This window comes from Bombina bombina, chromosome 12, assembly GCF_027579735.1.
Source record: "Bombina bombina isolate aBomBom1 chromosome 12, aBomBom1.pri, whole genome shotgun sequence".
Lineage (NCBI taxonomy): Eukaryota > Metazoa > Chordata > Amphibia > Anura > Bombinatoridae > Bombina > Bombina bombina.
The window spans coordinates 149,103,669-149,125,980 of record NC_069510.1 but is presented as its reverse complement, the minus strand read 5'-3'; the positions used below and the strand labels follow the sequence as shown (position 1 = coordinate 149,125,980).

At 39.3% G+C, this 22,312-nt stretch overlaps 1 protein-coding gene across 1 annotated transcript in view; it reads left to right on the top strand.

Moving 5' to 3' along the window:
- The window catches only part of ADGRD2 (adhesion G protein-coupled receptor D2), a 677,900-nt gene that overhangs the window by 375,731 nt on the left and 279,857 nt on the right, over nt 1–22,312 (top strand). The window contains exons 18-19 of the mRNA XM_053695488.1: nt 6,920–6,961; nt 15,633–15,686. Coding sequence (XP_053551463.1) covers nt 6,920–6,961; nt 15,633–15,686 — 96 coding nt within the window. The remainder of the gene's footprint in view (nt 1–6,919; nt 6,962–15,632; nt 15,687–22,312) is intronic.

The window sequence follows — 22,312 nt, the reverse complement described above, 5'->3', positions numbered from 1 at the left end:
TTTATTCTCTCTGTATCCTTTTTTGACGGAGCAGCACTGCACTACTTGAAGCTAGCTGAACACATCAGCTGAACCAATTAGAGGAGGCATATATGTGCAGCCACCAATCAGCATCTTGCACCCAGTAATGTTCTGCTGCTGTTAAGCCTACCTAGGTATGCTTCTCATCAAAGGATACCAAGGGAAGGAAGCAAATTAGATAATAGTAGTAAATAGGAAAGTTTTTTAAAATGACATGCTCTATCTGAATCATTAAATAATTTGGTTCGCATGTCCCTTTAACAAAAGCATAAACAAGCCGAAGCCTGGCTCAATGACCTTTATGTTAACTGTGCTGTGCTTTGGCAACAGCAAAAAGGAAATGGGACAGAGTTTGCAAACTGTGCTGTTATCTTTTTATGCAGGTGTTTTAATGGCTAGAGGTTTGCTGAAAATTATTAACATGTTAAAAAACAACATCTGTGCAAGCTTACTATGATTTAACTTGTTTTTGTAAAGGGGGGCGTTAAAATAAAAAATTACTTTCATGATAAAGAGTGTAAGTATGATATTTTTAAAAGATCCCAAATTACTTCCACTATTAAAATAACTTAAAGGGACATGAAACCCCAAAATTTCCTTTCATGATACAGATAGAGAATACAATTTTAAACAACTTTCTAATTTACTTCTATTATCTAATCTGTTTCATTCTCTTAGTATCATTTGTTGAAGTAGCAGCAATGAACTAATGGTTTCTAACTGAAAACATGTCTGAGCCAATCACAATCAATATATATATATATGCAGCCACCAATCAGCAGCTAGAACGTAGGTTCTCTGCTGCACCAGAGCTTGCCTAGATAAACCTTTCAGCAAAGGATAACAAGAGAAGGAAGCAAATTAAATAATAGAAGTAAATTGGAAAGTTGTTTAAAATTGTATTCTCTATCTGAATCATAAAATAAAAAAATTGGGTTTCATGTCCTTTTAAGTCTCTTGGTGTCCTTTGTTGAAGAGTACGCCTAGGCAAGCTCAGGTGTGTGCCATATAGCAGCAGTGTTACAAACACTGAGCCATATAAGTGTATAATCACACCAGCCTCACTTGTAGAATGGCAGAAGACTTTGTCTGTGAAAAAGCTAGTACAAACAACAACCAATTGTAAAATGACAGCTTATCATTCTTCGAGGAGTCAGAATTTTATGAGCACACTCTCTGAGGCACTGAACATGTGCAAGAGTTCCCAGCTCACATACATATGTGTTTGTGCCTGGCTGACGGCTGTCATGTGATACACGGGACAGGGAAATGAAAGGAGTTTTCATCATATTAAACTCTACTCCATAAGATCGTTGTCAATGCCAAAACAGGTTTCATGTCAGTTTTACTCTCTCATGTATATGTGTGTATGTATGTTTTTATATATTTTTTTATTTTTCTCAGAAAGTACTAATTTTCTTTTTTGGCCTAGATTTAGAGTTCGGCGGTAGCCGTCAAAACCAGCGTTAGAGGCTCCTAACGCTGGTTTTGGGCGCCCGCTGGTATTTGGAGTCAGTGATTAAAGGGTCTAACGCTCACTTTTCAGCCGCGACTTTTCCATACCGCAGATCCCCCTACGCCATTTGCGTAGCCTATCTTTTCAATGGGATCTTCCTAACGCCGGTATTTAGAGTCGTTTCTGCAGTGAGCGTTAGAGCTCTAACGACAAGATTCCAGCCGCCTGAAAATAGCAGGAGTTAAGAGCTTTCTGGCTAACGCCGGTTTATAAAGCTCTTAACTACTGTACCCTAAAGTACACTAACACCCATAAACTACCTATGTACCCCTAAACCGAGCTCCCCCCACATCGCCGCCACTCGATTAAAAATTTTAACCCCTAATCTGCCGACCGCCACCTACGTTATACTTATGTACCCCTAATCTGCTGCCCCTAACCCCGCCGACCCCTATATTACATTTATTAACCCCTAATCTGCCCCCCACAACATCGCCGCCAGCTACTTACAATAATTAACCCCTAATCTTCCGACCGCAAAGCGCCGCCACCTACGTTCTCCCTATGTACCCCTAATCTGCTACCCCTAACACCGCCGACCCCTATATTATATTTATTAACCCCTAATCTGCCCCCCTCAACGTCACCGACACCTGCCTACACTTATTAACCCCTAATCTGCCGAGCGGACCGCACCGCTACTATAATAAAGTTATTAACCCCTAACCCGCCTCACTAACCCTATCATAAATAGTATTAACCCCTAATCTGCCCTCCCTAACATCGCCGACACCTACCTTCAATTATTAACCCCTAATCTTCCGATCGGAGCTCACCGCTATTCTAATAAATGTATTAACCCCTAAAGCTAAGTCTAACCCTAACACTAACACCCCCCTAACTTAAATATAATTTACATATAACGAAATAAATTAACTCTTATTAAATAAATTATTCCTATTTAAAGCTACATACTTACCTGTAAAATAAACCCTAATATAGCTACAATATAAATTATAATTATATTTTAGCTATTTTAGGATTAATATTTATTTTACAGGTAACTTTGTATTTATTTTAACCAGGTACAATAGCTATTAAATAGTTAAGAACTATTTAATAGTTACCTAGTTAAAATAATTACAAAATTACCTGTAAAATAAATCCTAACCTAAGATATAATTAAACCTAACACTACCCTATCAATAAAATAATTAAATAAACTACCTACAATTACCTACAATTAACCTAACACTACACTATCAATAAATTAAATAAACACAATTGCTACAAATAAATACAATTAAATAAACTAGCTAAAGTACAAAAAATAAAAAAGAACTAAGTTACAGAAAATAAAAAAATATTTACAAACATAAGAAATATATTACAACAATTTTAAACTAATTACACCTACTCTAAGCCCCCTAATAAAATAACAAAGCCCCCCAAAATAAAAAATTCCCTACCCTATTCTAAATTAGAAAAGTTACAAGCTCTTTTACCTTACCAGCCCTGAACAGGGCCCTTTGCGGGGCATGCCCCAAGAAGTTCAGCTCTTTTGCCTGTAAAAGAAAACATACAATACCCCCCCCCCAACATTACAACCCACCACCCACATACCCCTAATCTAACCCAAACCCCCCTTAAATAAACCTAACACTAAGCCCCTGAAGATCTTCCTACCTTGTCTTCACCATACCAGGTTCACCGATCCGTCCTGGCTCCGATATCTTCATCCAACCCAAGCGGGGGCTAGACATCCACTGAAGAAGTCCAGAAGAGGGTCCAAAGTCTTCCTCCTATCCGGCAAGAAGAGGACATCCGGACCGGCAAACATCTTCTCCAAGCGGCATCTTCGATCTTCTTCCATCCGGTGCGGAGCGGGTCCATCTTGAAGCAGGCGACGCGGATCCATCCTCTTCTTCCGATGTCTCCCGACGAATGACGGTTCCTTTAAGGGACGTCATCCAAGATGGCGTCCCTCGAATTCCGATTGGCTGATAGGATTCTATCAGCCAATCGGAATTAAGGTAGGAATTTTCTGATTGGCTGATGGAATCAGCCAATCAGAATCAAGTTCAATCCGATTGGCTGATCCAATCAGCCAATCAGATTGAGCTCGCATTCTATTGGCTGTTCCGATCAGCCAATAGAATGCGAGCTCAATCTGATTGGCTGATTGGATCAGCCAATCGGATTGAACTTGATTCTGATTGGCTGATTCCATCAGCCAATCAGAAAATTCCTACCTTAATTCCGATTGGCTGATAGAATCCTATCAGCCAATCGGAATTCGAGGGACGCCATCTTGGATGACGTCCCTTAAAGGAACCGTCATTCGTCGGGAGACATCGGAAGAAGAGGATGGATCCGCGTCGCCTGCTTCAAGATGGACCCGCTCCGCACCGGATGGAAGAAGATCGAAGATGCCGCTTGGAGAAGATGTTTGCCGGTCCGGATGTCCTCTTCTTGCCGGATAGGAGGAAGACTTTGGACCCTCTTCTGGACTTCTTCAGTGGATGTCTAGCCCCCGCTTGGGTTGGATGAAGATATCGGAGCCAGGACGGATCGGTGAACCTGGTATGGTGAAGACAAGGTAGGAAGATCTTCAGGGGCTTAGTGTTAGGTTTATTTAAGGGGGGTTTGGGTTAGATTAGGGGTATGTGGGTGGTGGGTTGTAATGTTGGGGGGGGGGTATTGTATGTTTTCTTTTACAGGCAAAAGAGCTGAACTTCTTGGGGCATGCCCCGCAAAGGGCCCTGTTCAGGGCTGGTAAGGTAAAAGAGCTTGTAACTTTTCTAATTTAGAATAGGGTAGGGAATTTTTTATTTTGGGGGGCTTTGTTATTTTATTAGGGGGCTTAGAGTAGGTGTAATTAGTTTAAAATTGTTGTAATATATTTCTTATGTTTGTAAATATTTTTTTATTTTCTGTAACTTAGTTCTTTTTTATTTTTTGTACTTTAGCTAGTTTATTTAATTGTATTTATTTGTAGCAATTGTGTTTATTTAATTTATTGATAGTGTAGTGTTAGGTTAATTGTAGGTAATTGTAGGTAGTTTATTTAATTATTTTATTGATAGGGTAGTGTTAGGTTTAATTATATCTTAGGTTAGGATTTATTTTACAGGTAATTTTGTAATTATTTTAACTAGGTAACTATTAAATAGTTCTTAACTATTTAATAGCTATTGTACCTAGTTAAAATAAATACCAAGTTGCCTGTAAAATAAATATTAATCCTAAAATAGCTAAAATATAATTATAATTTATATTGTAGCTATATTAGGGTTTATTTTACAGGTAAGTATTTAGCTTTAAATAGGATTAATTTATTTAATAAGAGTTAATTTATTTTGTTATATGTAAATTATATTTAAGTTAGGGGGGTGTTAGTGTTAGGGTTAGACTTAGCTTTAGGGGTTAATACATTTATTAGAATAGCGGTGAGCTCCGATCGGAAGATTAGGGGTTAATAATTGAAGGTAGGTGTCGGCGATGTTAGGGAGGGCAGATTAGGGGTTAATACCATTTATGATAGGGTTAGTGAGGCGGATTAGGGGTTAATAAATATAACATAGGGGTCGGCGATGTTAGGGCAGCAGATTAGGGGTACATAGGGATAACGTAGGTTGCGGCGGTTTACGGAGCGGAAGATTAGGGGTTAAAAGTGTAATGCAGGGGTCAGCGATAGCGGGGGCGGCAGATTAGGGGTTAATAAGTGTAAGGTTAGGGGTGTTTAGACTCGGGGTACATGTTAGAGTGTTAGGTGCAGACGTAGGAAGTGTTTCCCCATAGGAAACAATGGGGCTGCGTTAGGAGCTGAACGCTGCTTTTTTGCAGGTGTTAGGTTTTTTTTCAGCTCAAACAGTCCCATTGTTTCCTATGGGAGAATCGTGCACGAGCACGTTTTTGATGCCGGCCGCGTCCGTAAGCAACTCTGGTATCGAGAGTTGCATTTGCGGTAAAAATGCCCTACGCTCCTTTTTTGGAGCCTAACGCAGCATTTGTTTTAACTCTCAATACCAGAGTTAAATTTATGGTGCGGCCAGAAAAAAGCCTGCGGAGCGTTAACAGCCCTTTTACCGCCGAACTCTAAATCTAGGCCTTTGTTTGCAGTGAATCATTCAGTTCTTGTCAATCTGCTAAATTTGATTCAATTTTGAACATGAAACATTTGTTTTAATGGCTGTACATTTACAGGGCTGGTCAACCTGGGCATATTTTTAAAGAGACAGTCTACAATATAATTGTTATTCTTTTAAAAGATAGATAATCTCTTTATTACCCATTCCCCAGTTTTGCATAACCAACACAGTTATAGTAATACACTTTTTACCTCTGTGATTACCTTGTATCTAAGCCTCTGTAGACTGCCCCTTATCTCAGTTATATTAATATACTTTTTACCTCTGTGATTACCTTGTATCTAAGCCTCTGCAGACTGCCCCTTATCTCAGTTATATTAATATACTTTTTACCTCTGTGATTACCTTGTATCTAAGCCTCTGCAGACTGCCCCTTATCTCAGTTATATTAATATACTTTTTACCTCTGTGATTACCTTGTATCTAAGCCTCTGCAGACTGCCCCTTATCTCAGTTATATTAATATACTTTTTACCTCTGTAATTACCCTGTATCTAAGCCTCTGCAGACTGCTCCTTATCTCAGTTATATTAATATACTTTTTACCTCTGTGATTACCTTGTATCTAAGCCTCTGCAGACTGCTCCTTATCTCAGTTATATTAATATACTTTTTACCTCTGTGATTACCTTGTATCTAAGCCTCTTCTGACAGTGCCCTGATCACATGACTATTTATTATCTATTGAGTTGCATTTAGTACTGTGTTGTGCTAAACCTTAAATAACTCCTAGGGTGACGATATTGCCACTTTAAAAAGGGACACATGAAAAATACATATGTCAGGGCTGTTTAAAGAAATGTTTTGAATAATGTTCCATTATAAGAACCCTGACATGTGTATTTTTCATATGTGTCCCTTTTTAAAACGGCAATATGGTCACCCTAGCGTGAACACAATGTTATCTATATGACACACATGAACTAGCAGTCTCCTGTTGTGAAAAGCAAATAAAAAGCATCTTATAAGAGGCTGTCTGTAGGGGCTTAGAAAAAGTCGGAAATTTAGAGGTTTTAAGTTTATAAAGTATATTAATATATCAATGTTGGTTGTCCAAAGCTGGGGAATGGGTAGTAAAGGCGTTATCTATCTTTTTAAACAATAACAATTTTGTGTAGACTGTCCCTTTAAATATATTTAAAATAATAATAATAATAATAATAAAGCATATAAGATATTATTATAATTAATTATTGCTGTTTTGGGGGGATAATTAAGTGGTGAAGTAACTCTTTACAATTTACTCAGTGGCAAGATGAAGTTCTTAAGCTTACTATTTGTTCTCTTTCAGGGGCTGTACATATTCCTGGTCTATGCCATTTACAACAGTGAGGTATGTGAACGTCACAACACCCACAGAACATTTATATTTCTCATACCATTGTGATGTGTACTGTTGGGTATAAAGCTGTGTGCCTTCTTGAAGAAGAATGAAGTCCACAATGTGTAAAATGCATTAAAAGATGGTCTCATTTCCAATAATGTTTTTTTAATTGAATGTATATTATGAAAATATTTTTCCATAAAATATTATTTATTGGTCTTGTTTTGGGACAAGGGTTTCAGTAGTTTTGTACATATATTTCAGGAAATTGGCAAAAACCGCCAGAAGCCTAGACACCCAGGTAAAACCCATCCTACACCTACCATTTATTTTTCTATTAAGTTGCAGCAAAGGTACACTAAATCAGTGCTTGACCAATATGTTTACAAATTAGGAGCCAGTAAGAATACTGAGAAGCCAGACATATTTTTAGGGGCTAGGATTTGTATATAAATATATGGAGAATAACCAAAAAAAACTTAGGAGCCAGGGGTAAAATTCTAGGAGCCAGTGGCCTGAAACGATGGGCCTCTGAAGCAGCATCTACTGCTTAATAAATGAAGCCCATCGGATTAATACCCAAGCAGATGGTCTATGTTATGGAAAGGTTGGACAATTTTTTCAAGCAGTTCCTATTTAGCCGACACCGCAGCCTGAAAGACTTTCCTGCCAAAAGCTGATTGCGAAGAAGCAAAATGTTAAAATGATAACATTGGAAAAAGTATGCAGAGAAGTCCATGTGACAGCTTTGCAAGTCTGCTCCAAAGATGCATTTTTTTTAAAAGCCCACAATGTTACAACTGCTCTTGTAGATAGGCTTAGGTTTAGTAGCTTTTTGTCCTTTACCGTAACAGTCAATCCTTAGAGTTAGAAGGATCTGGACACAATGAAGGAATAACATTTTCTTGATTTATATTTTCTGTAGAAATTATCTTTGGAAGGAAATCATATTTTGTACAAAGTACAGCCTTATCCTTGTGAATGATTAAGAATTCAAAAACTGTCCTTGCAGAAGGAATTGCTAACAGGAAAAGTACTTTCCAAGACAACAGTTTGATGTTAATGGAACGCATTGGTTAGAAGGGAGAACCTTGTAATACGGAAAGAACTATATTCAGATTCCAGGGTGGAGAAATAGGTTTTACAACTGGCCTAATTCAAACTAACACCTGGACAAAAGTCTGAACATCAGGAAGTTTAGCTAACTTCCTATGAAAAAGAAGAGATAAAGCATACATTTTACCCTTTTGGAAACTAGCAGACAAACCCTTGGCAAGTCCATCTTGTATAAATTTAAGGATTCTAAGCATCCTAAAGGAATACCAACAAAATCAGTTTGGAAGAGCACTACTAAAAATAGGCCTTCCAAATTTTGTGATAAATCTTTTGTGTCACAGGCTTTATAGCTTGTATCAGAGTTTCAATGACCGAATCTGATATATCTTTATGTCTCAAAACTATGCGTTCAACCTCCAGGCCGTTAAATTTAGAGATTTGAGATTATGATGGAAAAGAGGACCTTGCGACAATAGCTCTTGTCTTAGAGGATGAATGCATGGAAGAGATGAGGAAATCTGCACTAGATCTGCATACCATGTCCATGGACATACCAAGGCATCTATCATGTGAGCCTTTGGGTCTCTTGATGTCGTCCAATACCTTGGAAACTTGGGATTTAAGTGTGAGGCCATCATATCTATGTCCTGTAAGCCCCATTTGATCACTAAGGGATCGAAAGTGTCCTGATGGAGAGATCACTCTCTAGGATGCACCGATTGACTGCTGAGATAATCCATCTCCAAGTTGTGTACACCTGGTATGTGAATTGCCAATAGGGAGAAATTATTTTTCTCTGCCTAAGACAGAGACTCAAGATACTTCCTGCATGGTCAGTGGACTGCGGTAACTCCCACTGATAATTTATTCAGGCCACTGTTGTGATATTGTTAGAAAGGAAATGGATAAACTTTTCCTCCTTCAAAAGGGGCCAGGTCTGAAGAGCCCAAAGAATTCCTCGAAGTTACAGAGTGTTAATTGATAACCTTGTCTAGAGGAGACCAAACTCCTTGCACTCTTCAAGAAACCCAGACCACCCCCCCAGCCTGAGAGACTGGTGTTGGTCCACCCAATTACCCATGACTGACGAAGGTATGTCCAGATGGTCAAATAAAGATTTTCTGCCTTCAAGAAAATGATTGTCTGAAAGAGAAATCCAAAGCAATCTGTTATTCCAAATGTAGATAAGTCTTTGATCCCTGAGGTAGCATAGTCAAATAAAGAAGTCTCCAGAGAAAAGGGGAAAAAGGAACTGCATCTGAGGCAGTTGCCATAAGAACCACTGTCTCCATGCACTGAATTACTGATGGAAATGGAGCCTTTTGCAGGGAAAGACACGCCCTCTTAATCTTTACTATTTGAAGTTCCGGCAGTAACAAGAATTGAGTCTATTATGACTCTTATAAATGCTAACCTTATAGCAGGATATAATGAGCTTTTAGGTACATTGATTGTCCAACCATTTTCTTGGAGAAAAATAAAAGCTTGTAAGTATGAGCAATAGTTAGTGAAAGGGAATAGGCTTGCACTAGTATGTCGTCCAGACAGAAGGACGAGTTCCTGCGATGCCTGGCGGTAGTTATATCTGAAGTCCCATAGGGAAATACTGTGCACATAACAGGGTATTCCTATTTCCCTGTATCATTCAGCTGCTGTGAAGTTTCTCTTCTGTCTTATTTATGAATGATAATTCCCAGGGACTCTGGGTATCATATTGGTCTGAGCTCCCAAATTTAAATCTATACGCAAATAGCTGGAAGCACCTCTATTCTCAACCTTCTCCTACGAGGCCAAGAACAAAATTAAGAGATATGGGTTCTTGACCTCCTCATAGGGGCAGAAAATATATCCCATAAATATATCCCATAAATTATGGAGTACTGTGGACTATCATCAATTTACGAAAGATATATGAATATTTTACATTCCAATGTTCTTCAAATAGCAGAATATGTTCTATTTATTCATAAATACATATTTCTACATATATCTCATGGTATTTTGGTAAAATATATATCTATACATATATATAAGATAGCCAAGATGTGCACTCTCACTCCAAAACCAGCTGCCATGGTGCTAGTAAGTATCAATATATCAAAAGAAGGACTTGCACTCACTGGAATTTTCAAAAACAATTTTACTTGTGATACGTGACGTTTTGAGGACAATATATCCCCTTCCTCAGACAGCAAGTGATTCAAAACAGTGTATATATAAGCATCAAACATACAAACCCCTCCCCCTAATTAGAGCAGGAAAACCGCCAAACTGGTTACTATGGTGACAAATACGTCACAGTGTAAACACCATAGTGATAGTGTTGTTAACATATATATCAGTGGGCCATCCAAGCCCATAACTTACTAAGTGGACGTGTCTAAAATAACATAGAGAGACCATGGGAGAATGGCGACAGATAGGAGAACAAACAAACCCATCAGTATATAACTATAGGACTGTACATATACCATTACAGAATCATATGTAGCACAAGGTAACAACCTGACAACCTACCAGAACAGTGATGCCCAACTTAGACCACCACGAGATGAGCCCCCTGGCACCGGCAAACCATAGCAAACACAATGATACCCGAAAATAACAGGTTCGTCATGTGGGAGGCCAATAGCCTATCAAATGCTATGTTTTTCGGTCACCATGGAGATCACTCACTGCGATCCGGCGTGGAGAAATATATCAACCTGAATGCCATCAAAGTATGCACACCATAAACAATCTTACAATATTCTTACAATGCAATCGTATATACAGGATATCCCAACCAACCGCAACACACATACACAAATAAGCAAATAAGCAGCCACAAAGAGACACAGACTCTAATACCATATTTACTAGTAGCCATAATAACCAATTACTTATTACGTATTACTTATCGAAATAGGTGTAGTAGTGCCACGAGAGACTTCTACATGACATCAGTAGAACATAGCATTTGATCCAGACCCGGACAATACTGGTACATCACGTGTAGGCCAAATAGCCAATCAGCATGTTTGTCGAACTAATTACCATGGAAACCCCTCGCATCAATAAGAAAGGAACAAATCCACCACATACACATCACAGTAAAAATAGAAAAATATATCAACATAAATGTCATCGGAGTATGCACACCATAAACAGTCTTACAGCATTCTTACAATAAAATCGTATATACAGGATGTCCCAACCAACCGCAACATGCATACAAATAAGCGGCCAAAGAAAGACACAGACTCTAATACCATATTTACTAGTAGCCATAATAACCAATTACTTATCAAAATAGGTATAGTAGTGCCACACTCACACCCCGAGAGATTTCTTCATGGCATCAGTGGAACATAGCATTAATCCTGACCCGGACAATACCAGTAAATCACATGTAGGCCAGATAGCCTATCAGAATGTTTGTTGAACTAATTGCCATGGAAACCCCTCGCAACAATGAAAGGAACAAATCCACCACATACACATCAAACTAAAAATAGAAAAAAAGTGTCATACACACGTCATGCATACTGGTACTCCGCATAGGCGCAACATCAAACTGGCCAAGAGAACAGTAAGAATAAACAACCACTAATAATATCAGATTGTTAACAGGCAAATGGAACATCTAGAGGGTAACATGTTAGCCAAAAAGAATATGGCACATAACCATCAATCCAGGAACAAGCAGCAGATATCGTGCACAGGATAGCACAAAATAAAGGCAACAGCTTAAATTACAAAGCAACAGGTTAAATTTCAAAGCAAAGTAGTTAAAATCCCAAAAAAGATACTAGATATCAACAAGCACTGGCCAAAGAAGGCACTGACTATAGACAGCAAAGAGTAGAATGTGGAGCGCGGACTCTCATCCTCGGACCAAATTGGCCGAAGGCAAAGACAGATTCAAACAAAAGGATTAGCTAAAGAAAACAGTGCCAATCAAACATTGTATTGAGTCCATGGAGTTGTAGAGTATTCAATAGAAGCATCCACTTTGCTTCAATCTGTAGGAGAAGTTTCTTCCTATCACCCCCTCGTCTAAGTGGAGGAGTGGAGTGTGAATCTCAGATCCTGAATCCCATGGCCTTGTTCCAAAAAATGCCTGGCTACTGGTTGATCACTAGTTCCTTTTTTAAGGGCTGTCCTGATGGATGATCTGTGATTGCAAGGCGAGTCCTGGCATAATCGGTGGCTTTTCCCACATAAAACCTGCCACAACTGCAGTTTAGTAGATATACCACGTAGGTGGTCATGCAGGTGATGACATGCCTAATTTGGTAGCATTGTTGACGGTGGGGGTGCCCAAAGGTAGCACCTGGGATCATGGAATTACAGGTGGTACACCCCAGGCACCTATAGCAGCCCGGTTTCTTTCTTTGTGAAAGCCACGTATCAGTAGTGTAACAGTGAATGGGTTCAGTTAACATGAGCAAATCTTTTAGGTTTTTGTCTCGTTTAAACCCCACTCTCGGATTCTGCCAGAGGTTAAATGGAAGGGAAGGATCTCCTTGTACTAAGTGCCAATGTTGTTTTAGAGTCTTTCCTAATGACCTCGTTGATGGACTATAAGTAGTCGTGAACGTCATTCTTGGCTCAGCCACTCTCTTAGAAGTTTCAGGCATAGCAGCCATGTTCTCTGCCGCTGACCTGCTTTGATGAATCAGACTTGGGTTCTATCCCCTTTGTATGAATCGTTGTTCCATTTCAGATAACTGTTGATCCCTTGTTGCTATATCACTATTATTCCTAATGGCCCGACACAACTGGGCTTTTGGAATAGCCTTCAATAATGCTGTTGGATGGTTGCTTGTAGCATGCAAAATCGAATTTCTGTCAGTGGGTTTTCTAAACAAAGATGTACCCAATTGGCCATTCTCCATCTTAAGGATGTTAAGATCCAAAAATTCAATGTTGGATGTGTCATGTTTGAGTTTGAACTTTACCGGATTCTCGAGGGAGTTCAGATGTGTAAACCATGATTCAAGCTCACTCGATGTACCCCTCCAGATGATCAAGAGGTCATCTATATATCGTCTGTAGAAAAGAATCTCTGGTTTTTCATATATCTGCATCACAGATACTTCATAATGTTCCATGAAGATGTTGGCTAGCGAGGGGGCCACGTTCGATCCCATGGCCGTACCAGAAATCTGCTGGTAAAACCTACCCTCGAACCTGAAGAAGTTAAGCCGCAGAATCAAGTCCAGAAGTTGTATTAAGATATCCCTTGGTGGACCTACATAAGGGTATCTATCCAAGGCTTTGGAGACATACAGCTTCCCAGTTTCATGCGGAATGATGGTATACAGACTATTTATGTCTGCAGTTGCCAGAATATAGGGCTCTTCAATCGTGATTGTCTTCAATTCTTCAATGAGTTGTGTAGAATCCCTTAGGTATGACCTCATGTTCCTCACAAGAGGTTGTAGAAAGTGGTCAACAAATATCGCTAACCTTGAAGTGATTGAGTTCCGAGCAGAGACAATCGGCCTACCGGGGGGTCTTTCAAGGTCTTTATGAATTTTAGGAAGCGTATAAAGAATCGGGCAAGCTGGATATTCGATCCTCAAGAACTTTGATGTATCTTCATCAATCCAAGATTCATTTATACCTTCCTGTATGGTCTGATCAATCAATAGTTGTAAGTCCTTCGTGGGATCCCTACTCAGAGGTTGATAGGTATGGGTATCATTAAGTTGTTGCTTGATTTCATCACTATAGTACTTATAGTTTAGTACAACTACCGCACCACCTTTATCCGCCGTGCGAATTACAATGTCAGGATCTCTAGAGAGTGTTGTGATGGCTTCTTTCTCCTGTGTAGATAGGTTATTATGAAAAGGGTTGGCCTCCCTCTCTTTCAAATCCTGAGTAACAAGTCTCAAAGGTTTTGATGCTGGCATTGTTGCTTGGGGGATCAAACGAACTCTTTGTTTTAAACATCTGTTTGTCTTCTGATGTAGGTGTATCCCTAAAAAATTCTTTGAGTTTTAGCGACCTTGGAAATTTTTGACATTCCATGAAAGTACTGAACTCGTCGCCTTTAGATGATGGGACAAAGCTTAGACCTCTATTCAGTACACTTCTTTCTGCGGTGGATAGGACCCGGTCACTGATGTTCACTACTAGGTCCTCCGTGGTGCTGGTAGTAGCTGTTACCTGGACGGAAGTGGCGGCTTTGTCTCTCCAGCCTCCCCTACGAATATGGGGCCTCCTCCTTGTCTTCGCTGGCTGGCTCTGGTGGTGACCCTATGAAAAACCTGATGCCCAGAGGGTTGGCCACCAGTTGCTCCGCTTGGACCCTGTGGTGTCTCTGTATCCGATCCAGAGCTACTGTCAGGTTGTTACCTTGTGCTACGTATGATTCTGTAATGGTATATGTACAGTCCTATAGTTATATACTCACGGTCATCCATGCAGGGTTTGTTTGTTCTCCTATCTGTCGCCATTCTACCATGGTCTCTCTGTCTTATTTTAGACACGTCCACTTAGTAAGTTATGGGCTTGGATGGCCCACTGATATATATGTTAACAACACTATCACTATGGTGTTTACACTGTGATGTATTTGTCACCATAGTAACCAGTTTGGCGGTTTTTCTGCTCTAATTAGGGGGAGGGGTTTGTATGTTTGATGCTTTTATATACACTGTGTTTTGAATCACTTGCGGTCTGAGGAAGGGGATATATTATCCTCGAAATATCACGTATCACAAGTAAAATAGTTTTTTAAAATTCCAGTGAGTGCAAGTCCTTCTTTTGATATATATATATATATATATATATATATATATATATATATACATATATATATATATATATATATATATATACACAGGTAGCCCTCAGTTTACACCAGGGTTAGGTTCCTGAAGGAATGGTTGTAAATTGAAACTGTTCACTGGGAAGTGAGGAAGTTAGGTTCCAGGTCCCTCTCAAAATTGTCATAAGGAGAGAAAGAGAGAGAAAGAGAGAGAAAGAGAGAGAAAGAGAGAGAAAGAGAGAGAAAGAGAGAGAAAGAGAGAGAAAGAGAGAGAAAGAGAGAGAAAGAGAAAGAGAGAAAGAGAAAGAGAGAAAGAGAGAGAGAAAGAGAGAGAGAAAGAGAAAGAGAAAGAGAGAGAGAGAGAGAGAGAGAGAGAGAGAGAGAGAGAGAGAGAGAGAGAGAGAGAAAAAGAGAGAGAGAAAGAGAGAGAGAAAGAGAGAGAGAGAAAGAGAAAGAGAAAGAGAGAGAGAGAGAGAGAGAGAGAGAGAAAGAGAAAGAGAGAGAAAGAGAGAGAGAAAGAGAGAGAGAGAGAGAAAGAGAGAGAGAGAAAGAGAAAGAGAGAGAGAGAGAGAGAGAGAGAGAGACGTTAAAAGTTTACTTCTGTCGGTGTTTGTGCACAAGCGAAAGCGCTAAATTTGCCCGTTTGCAGGCGCGCAATAATTTAGCGCTTGACTTGTAATCTAGCACTAAATAACCAATTCAAGTAACTGTGATACCCATATCCGAAGGGAAACTTTATCTTTCTAGCTATGCAAAGCCAAGATTTTCTGCTAAGTACACAGTGATGATACATATAATATATATATATATAGACTCACACACAAGATCAGCTTGATTATTCATTGTGTTTGTTTTTTGTAGGTGAGAACTGCTATACAAAGAATGAAAGAAAAGAAAAAAGCTCTATCCTTTACTGTAAGTATAAAATCATAGACTTTTTATCGTGATTATTCTGAGCAATGTTTTCTCTCACTGGTTAACAAAAACAATTATTACAGAAGCAGGTGTTTTATAGGGAAGATCTGCAGGTTTTAAACACAGTTATATGCAAACAATAATGCAATTATAAAATCTTTTAAGACATAATACCTTTTTTTTTACACTTCAGTGTCGATTTATGTGAAAGTTTAGGAATCAATAGCAGAAACAACAACATTTATGCTTACCTGATAAATTAATTTAGGTCATGGTGATGAGAGTCAACAAACTCCTGGGAATTAATGCCTGACCACTAGGAGGAGGCAAAGATACCCAACATTAAAAGAACGTTTAATCCATTCCACCTCTCTAGCATCTCAGTATAGCCAAAAAAGAAAAAAATAGAGAAGTAGGAAAGAACAAAGCAGGTGAACACAAGTACTGCTGCCAAATGAAAGAATAAATATAGGCAGGTCTTGTGGACTCTCACCTCCTTGAAAGAAATTCATTTTTTGATAAGCATAAATTTAGTTTTCTTTTATAAGGGGGTGAGGGTCCTCAAGCCATAACTTCTGGGATCTAATACCCAAGCTGTGAATTCCATAAATAAATGAATTGGACAAAAATTTAAGGCAGGCACCTATTTTACCAGACACTGACGTCTGTAGGACTTTCCTGTCAAAAGTTGCCTCAGAAGAGGCAAAAATATCAAAAAGATAGAACTTAGTGAAGGTTTGTAAAGAAGGTTACTGCTTTGCAATCTGTTCAAGAGAAGCCTCGCTGTTAAACACCCAAAAATGGAAACTGATCTAGTAGAATGGGCTGTAAATTATATTGGGGAGACTTTCCTGCCTCCAAGTAAATCTTACATATCAACTGTTTTAACCAATAAGCTTAAACCCAATTCGTTTTCTTTTAATGATTCAGATAAAGCAGTAATTTTAAGCAACTTTCTAATGGACTCCTATCCTCATTTTTTTCATTCTCTTGATATCTTTATTTGAAAAGCAGGAATGAAAGCTTAGGAGCCGGCCCATTGTAGGTTCAGCACCTGGGTAGCACTTGCTGATTGGTGGTTCAATGTAGACACCAATCAGCAAGCGCTATCCACGGTCTTGAACCAAAAATGGGCCGGTTCCTAAGCTTAGATGTCTGCTTTTTCAAATAAAGATAGCAAGAGAACAAAACAAATTGATAATAGTAAATTAGAAAGTTGCTTAAAATTTGCTCTATCTGAATCATTAACCCTTTCCGGTCCTATAAATTAAATAAAACCTGCAGCCGGCAGGTTTTATTTAAATTTTGCGCAAATATTTTTGAATTACACAGCTAAATAGCAAGTCACCGCTAGATGTTGCTATTTAGCTGTGAAATTCAAAAGCGGCAAAGTCTGAATATATCCGACATTTGAGCGAATGCGCTAAAACCCTTTGTTGGATATATTTTGACAAAGGGCCGCAAAGGGTTGAAGAAAAATATTTGGTTTAGTATCCCTTTAAATAATAGCTGTAGCCTTCTGATACAAATTAACAATGAATAAATCAACTACAGGATTGTCTAAAATCCATTGAGACCTGTAAGTAAAATGTTAATGTTCGTACTACATTATACAAAATACTTTCTTAATATTTTCTGAATTGGAAGAAAAGGAGCTACAATTTCCTGATTGATTGTTTCAGAAGAAACCGCTTTAGGCAAAAAAACGCTTTCTCCTGATGGAAAATAAGATAATGTGCATTACAAAAAGAGCAGACAATTCCCAATCTCTTCTGGCGGAAGAGATTGCTAAAAGAAACAATACCTTCCAAGACAAATGTCTAAACCATGCATGGGGTAGATTTATCATACCCCGGGCGGACATGAATCGCTATAGTTAATCATGTCTGCCCTACATCATTAAATGCCGACAGCATACACTGTTGGCATTTAAAATTGCACAAGCATTTCTGGTGAACTGCTTGTGCAATGCTGCCCTCTGCACATTTGCGGCCAATCGGCTGCTAGCAGGGGTGTCAATCATCCCGATCTTATCTGATCGGGATAATTTCAGTCTGACACCTAAGAGGGGGCGGACAAGTTGAGGAGCAACGGTCTTAAAACTGCTGCTTTTTAAATCCTGTTTCCAGCGAGCCACATGTGAGTGGATCTTATTCTTGCCTATTTCTTTTTTTTTGTCCTGATGATATTGCACTTAAAGGGGCCCCTGTTTGTTTTCCCTTCCAGGATTTCGTTCTACTTCTGATGGCCATCGCAGAGAGCAGCCTAACACATCGTTCTTATCTTTAAGGGACACTATTGGGACATTTTATTTATTCACTTTTGTATTGTGTTTAACCCATTGTATGTCGCATAGGGGTTTATACACACACACACAAAACTATTACAACTACTGTCAGTTTTAGAGCGCCCCCTATCAGTATTCGAGTTACATCTCTTCTCTCTATCTCTCTCTCTTACTCTAGTATAAATGTACCCTGTAGGCTCAAAAGGAGGCGTTTGCAAAACTCTTAAAGTCAAAATAGGGTTTCAAGGATGAAAAGTTGTCTTGATTATCCTGAATAGAGGAACAAGAGTCTGAAGGCCAAAAATTGTAGTATTTTCCTTATAAAATAATCCCTTATTTAAACTTTCTAGTTAGAATTGAAGAATTCTCGAAATTCTGAAAGAATACCAGCAAAAACCATGTTTATCACACCAGGTAATAAACCCTCCAAATTGTGTGCTAATTTTTTCTTGTTAAAGGCTTTCTTGTCTTAAACACAATACCTTGTCAGAAAAACCGCTTTGTTTAAGGATTAAATGTTCAATCTCCAAGCCGTTAAGTTGAGAGGCCTGAGATCTTGATGAAAAAGGGACATTAAGAGAGAAGGATGAGACACAGAGGAAGAGACTAAGAGGCGAATTTAATATGGTGCAAGCGGACCATGATCCAATATTGCGGATCATGTCTGCTGCACATCGATAATTGCCGTAGGCATACGCTGTCGGCATTTATCATTGCACCAGCAGTTCTGGTGAACTGCTGGTGCAATGCCCCGCCCTGCAGATTTGGGGCCAATCGGCCGCTAGCAGGGGGTGTCAATCAACCCGATCGTATTTGATCGTGTTGATTTCTGTCCGCCGGCTAAGAGCAGGCAGACAGGTTATAAAGCAGGCTCACCGGAAACACGGGGCATCAAGCTCCATACGGAGCTTGATAAATATGCCCCTATGGGGTAGATTTAACAAGGGCCAAATGGCCCTTGTTTCCCCGTAAGCCTTCAGGCTTGTCGGAAACAGCAGTTATGAAGGCTGCTGCTCCATAACTTTTCTGCTGTCTCCTATATGATGGGGCTGATTGACACCCCCTGCTAGTGGCTGATTGGCCGTGAATCTGAAGGGGGCACCATTGCACAAGAACTGCTTGTGCAATGATAAATGCCGACAGCATATGCTGTCGGCATTTATTGATGTGCGTCAGACATGATACGCTACATCGAATAACAAGAAGAACAGTTGGAGTAAAAATGTAAGTAAGGTGAAAAAGACCAAGGAGCTGCTATAGCATCCACAAACTCAGTTTGAGGATCCCTGGATCTGTAAAAGTATCCCAGACCTCACCCCAACCCTGGACAGTCATCTGTAGTAATTATTTTCCAAATGGGATGAATAACAAACACCCCAAATAAATAGATTGGTGATTTGTTCACTATGAAAGAGATTGATTCACAGTGGTATCCAAAAGGATTATGTGAGCTAGCTGGTTGTAATGCCTGCACCATTGCTTAGCATACAAAGTTGAAGAGGGCATGTTTTGGAATCATGCAAAGGGAATAGCATATGATGCTGCATCAGACCCAATATTTTCATGCATTGATCTACTGATAGAAGAGGTGTAGACTGTGGGGTTGAACACATTTTATGCAACTTTGGATCTGTTTTGATTCATCAGAGAAAAACACATGACTCCCAGAAAAGAAACTAGTGTTTGACGAGAAGATAACTTTTTGGAATATTGATTCTCCAACCATGTTTGCAAAGAAATAACAGAATGTTGTTGGTATGAGATATGGCTAAAGGTTAATATGTAGCCGGACCAAAATATCAAAGAGGCTTAAGCCGGACAGATAGCGCAGCATGCTTAGGCACTGTGGCTGAGCTCTGTAGCAACCCAAGGGTTGCAGGTTCAATCCCCGGTGAGGTCCACTCAGCCTTTCATCCTTCCGAGGTCAATAAAATGAGCAGCACCTTGAGACCCTTACGGGTAATTAGCCACTATTTACAAGTACTCAATACATAAACTGACCCCTACCAGAATTTGATCTGGATCAGGAATTGTTCCTTGAAGGTTATTAGGCAAGAAAGAAGGTTTCTTACTCTGCTTGGTCTAATTCTGGATGGCATAAGGTTTCTAGGAAAATTTGGAAGAGACAGGGCTTTGTTAAAAGAAAGAGAAACTTTTAGTTCCTAAAATAGCAAAAGGAATGAAAACAATTACTTGTTCTATTCTTTCCTATAGACATCTAGTTTTGAGAAAGAAAAAACTTTCTTTCCTCTAGTTACAGAAGAAATAATGGCATCCAGACCAGGGCGAATGAAGATCTTCCTTGAAAGGCAGAGAAAAAAAACGTCTACCCTTGGTGACATTGCCTGCTGACCACAAATGTAACACAGAGCGCATCTTAAAAATGAAGGAACTTACTTTAAGTAAAGAAATAAGCACTGTAAAAAGAAGTCCCGTGCACAAAACATAAAATACATGAAGAGAATCCCCTCACATTGCCAATCAGTCAAATACCCCTGAGGGTATCAGGTTGCATTGGGATGTAAGTCCCAAGTGAAATAGTTGAATATAGTAGCTATTACCCCATAATAATGTTTCCATAATTACTAGACTTTGTATGAAATAAAAGTCTAGGTAATAAAGGTGGTATTAGTATGTTACATGTGTACGTCCCTGGCTATGATGTACGTTAAATTGTACCTGCTAATAGCACTTACCTTGCTTGCACCTACTCTACTATGCTATCCATCTATAAAAAATACTGCGTACAGTAAAGACACCATCCAGTACTGTGCAAGCAACAGCAGAGTATCTGTATGTGGAGTACTATGACGATCCAACAGGAGGAAGCTGAGGAACCTTCAGAGAAGGTTGTGACTGAAACATATTCTGTAACCCTGGAAAAATGTTGTTAAAACCAAGGGATCCTGGTTAGACCATGACCCTACCTTCTGAAAATGATTAAACTGATCCTTACCAGAATTTTATTTGGATTGTGAATTGTTCCTTCAAGGTAATCAGGAGAGAAAGAACAGTACTATGATGACCCAACAGGAGGCTTGTGATAAACTCTTATAGGGTGTAATTTTGTCACTGCCCAGTACTCCATACTCTCCTCTGTCCCAACAGTAGCTCTATGTGAGGGAAATAGGTCTCAATTCTGTCTGAGAACCCCTTTCAATTAATTATCTGGAGCACCTTATTACTTCACCGTGTCTTGTGGAGGCAAAGATAATACTGAGATACCAGAGTTTGGAGGGATTAAAATGTTGGATATTTTTGCCTCCTCCTAATGGCCAAGAGCTGAATCCCAGGAGTAATAGTAATCCTATTGTAATCTTCAGTGTTCTCCCCAGGAAATTTTGGCAGCCGGGTGGAGGCAATGGGGCATATTTATGATCTTGCTAGAGAACATGATCCGATATAGCAGATCATGTCCGCTGCACATCGATAAATGCCGACAGCATACGCTCTTGGCATTTATCATTGCACCAGTAGTTTTTGTGAACTACTGGTGCAATGCCATCCCCTGCAGATTTGCAGCCAATCTGCCGCTAGTAGAGGGTTTCAATCAACCCAATCGTATTCGATCAGGTTGATTTCTGTCCGCCGCCTCAGAGCAGGCGGACAGGTTATGGAGCAGCGGTCTTTAGACCGCTGCTTCATAAATTCTGTTTCCGGTGAGCCTTCAAACATGGGGCATCAAACTCCGTACAGAGCTTGATAAATATGCCCCATTATGTGTAATATATGTGTGTGTGTGTGTATATATATATAAATAGAAAAAAAATCTGTAGGTACTTGATATTCAGTTAAAACTCTACAGGTACTCTACAGGTCTTCCACAAACTTGTTTCTGTCCTGTGAGGCAGAAATAAATGTTTGCCCTATAAAGTACAGAATGCTTATGATTAAGCACATGGATAATTTTGCATCAGTTTGTATATGAAGAGGGTGCTATATATTTATTAGAGTAAAATGTATTTATAAATATATATGTGTATATACATATAAAAATAGAAGCAAAATGATCTACTTGCTTAAAAATAAGCAATCTACATTTTACAGGGCAAACCTTTATTTGTTTCATGTAATTGGCAAGAGTCCATGAGCTAGTGACATATGGGATATACAATGCCTGTAAATAAACCCCTCTCCACACCCACAATTCAGTTTTACAAACTTTGCCTCCTATGGAGGTGGTGAAGTAAGTTTGTGCTAAGATTTCTACGTTGATATGCGCTTCTCAGCATTGTTGAAGCCCCATTCCTCTCAGAGTACAGTGAATGTCAGAGGGATGTGAAGGGAGTATCACCTATTGAATGCAATGGTTTTCCTCACGGAAGATCTATTTCATAGG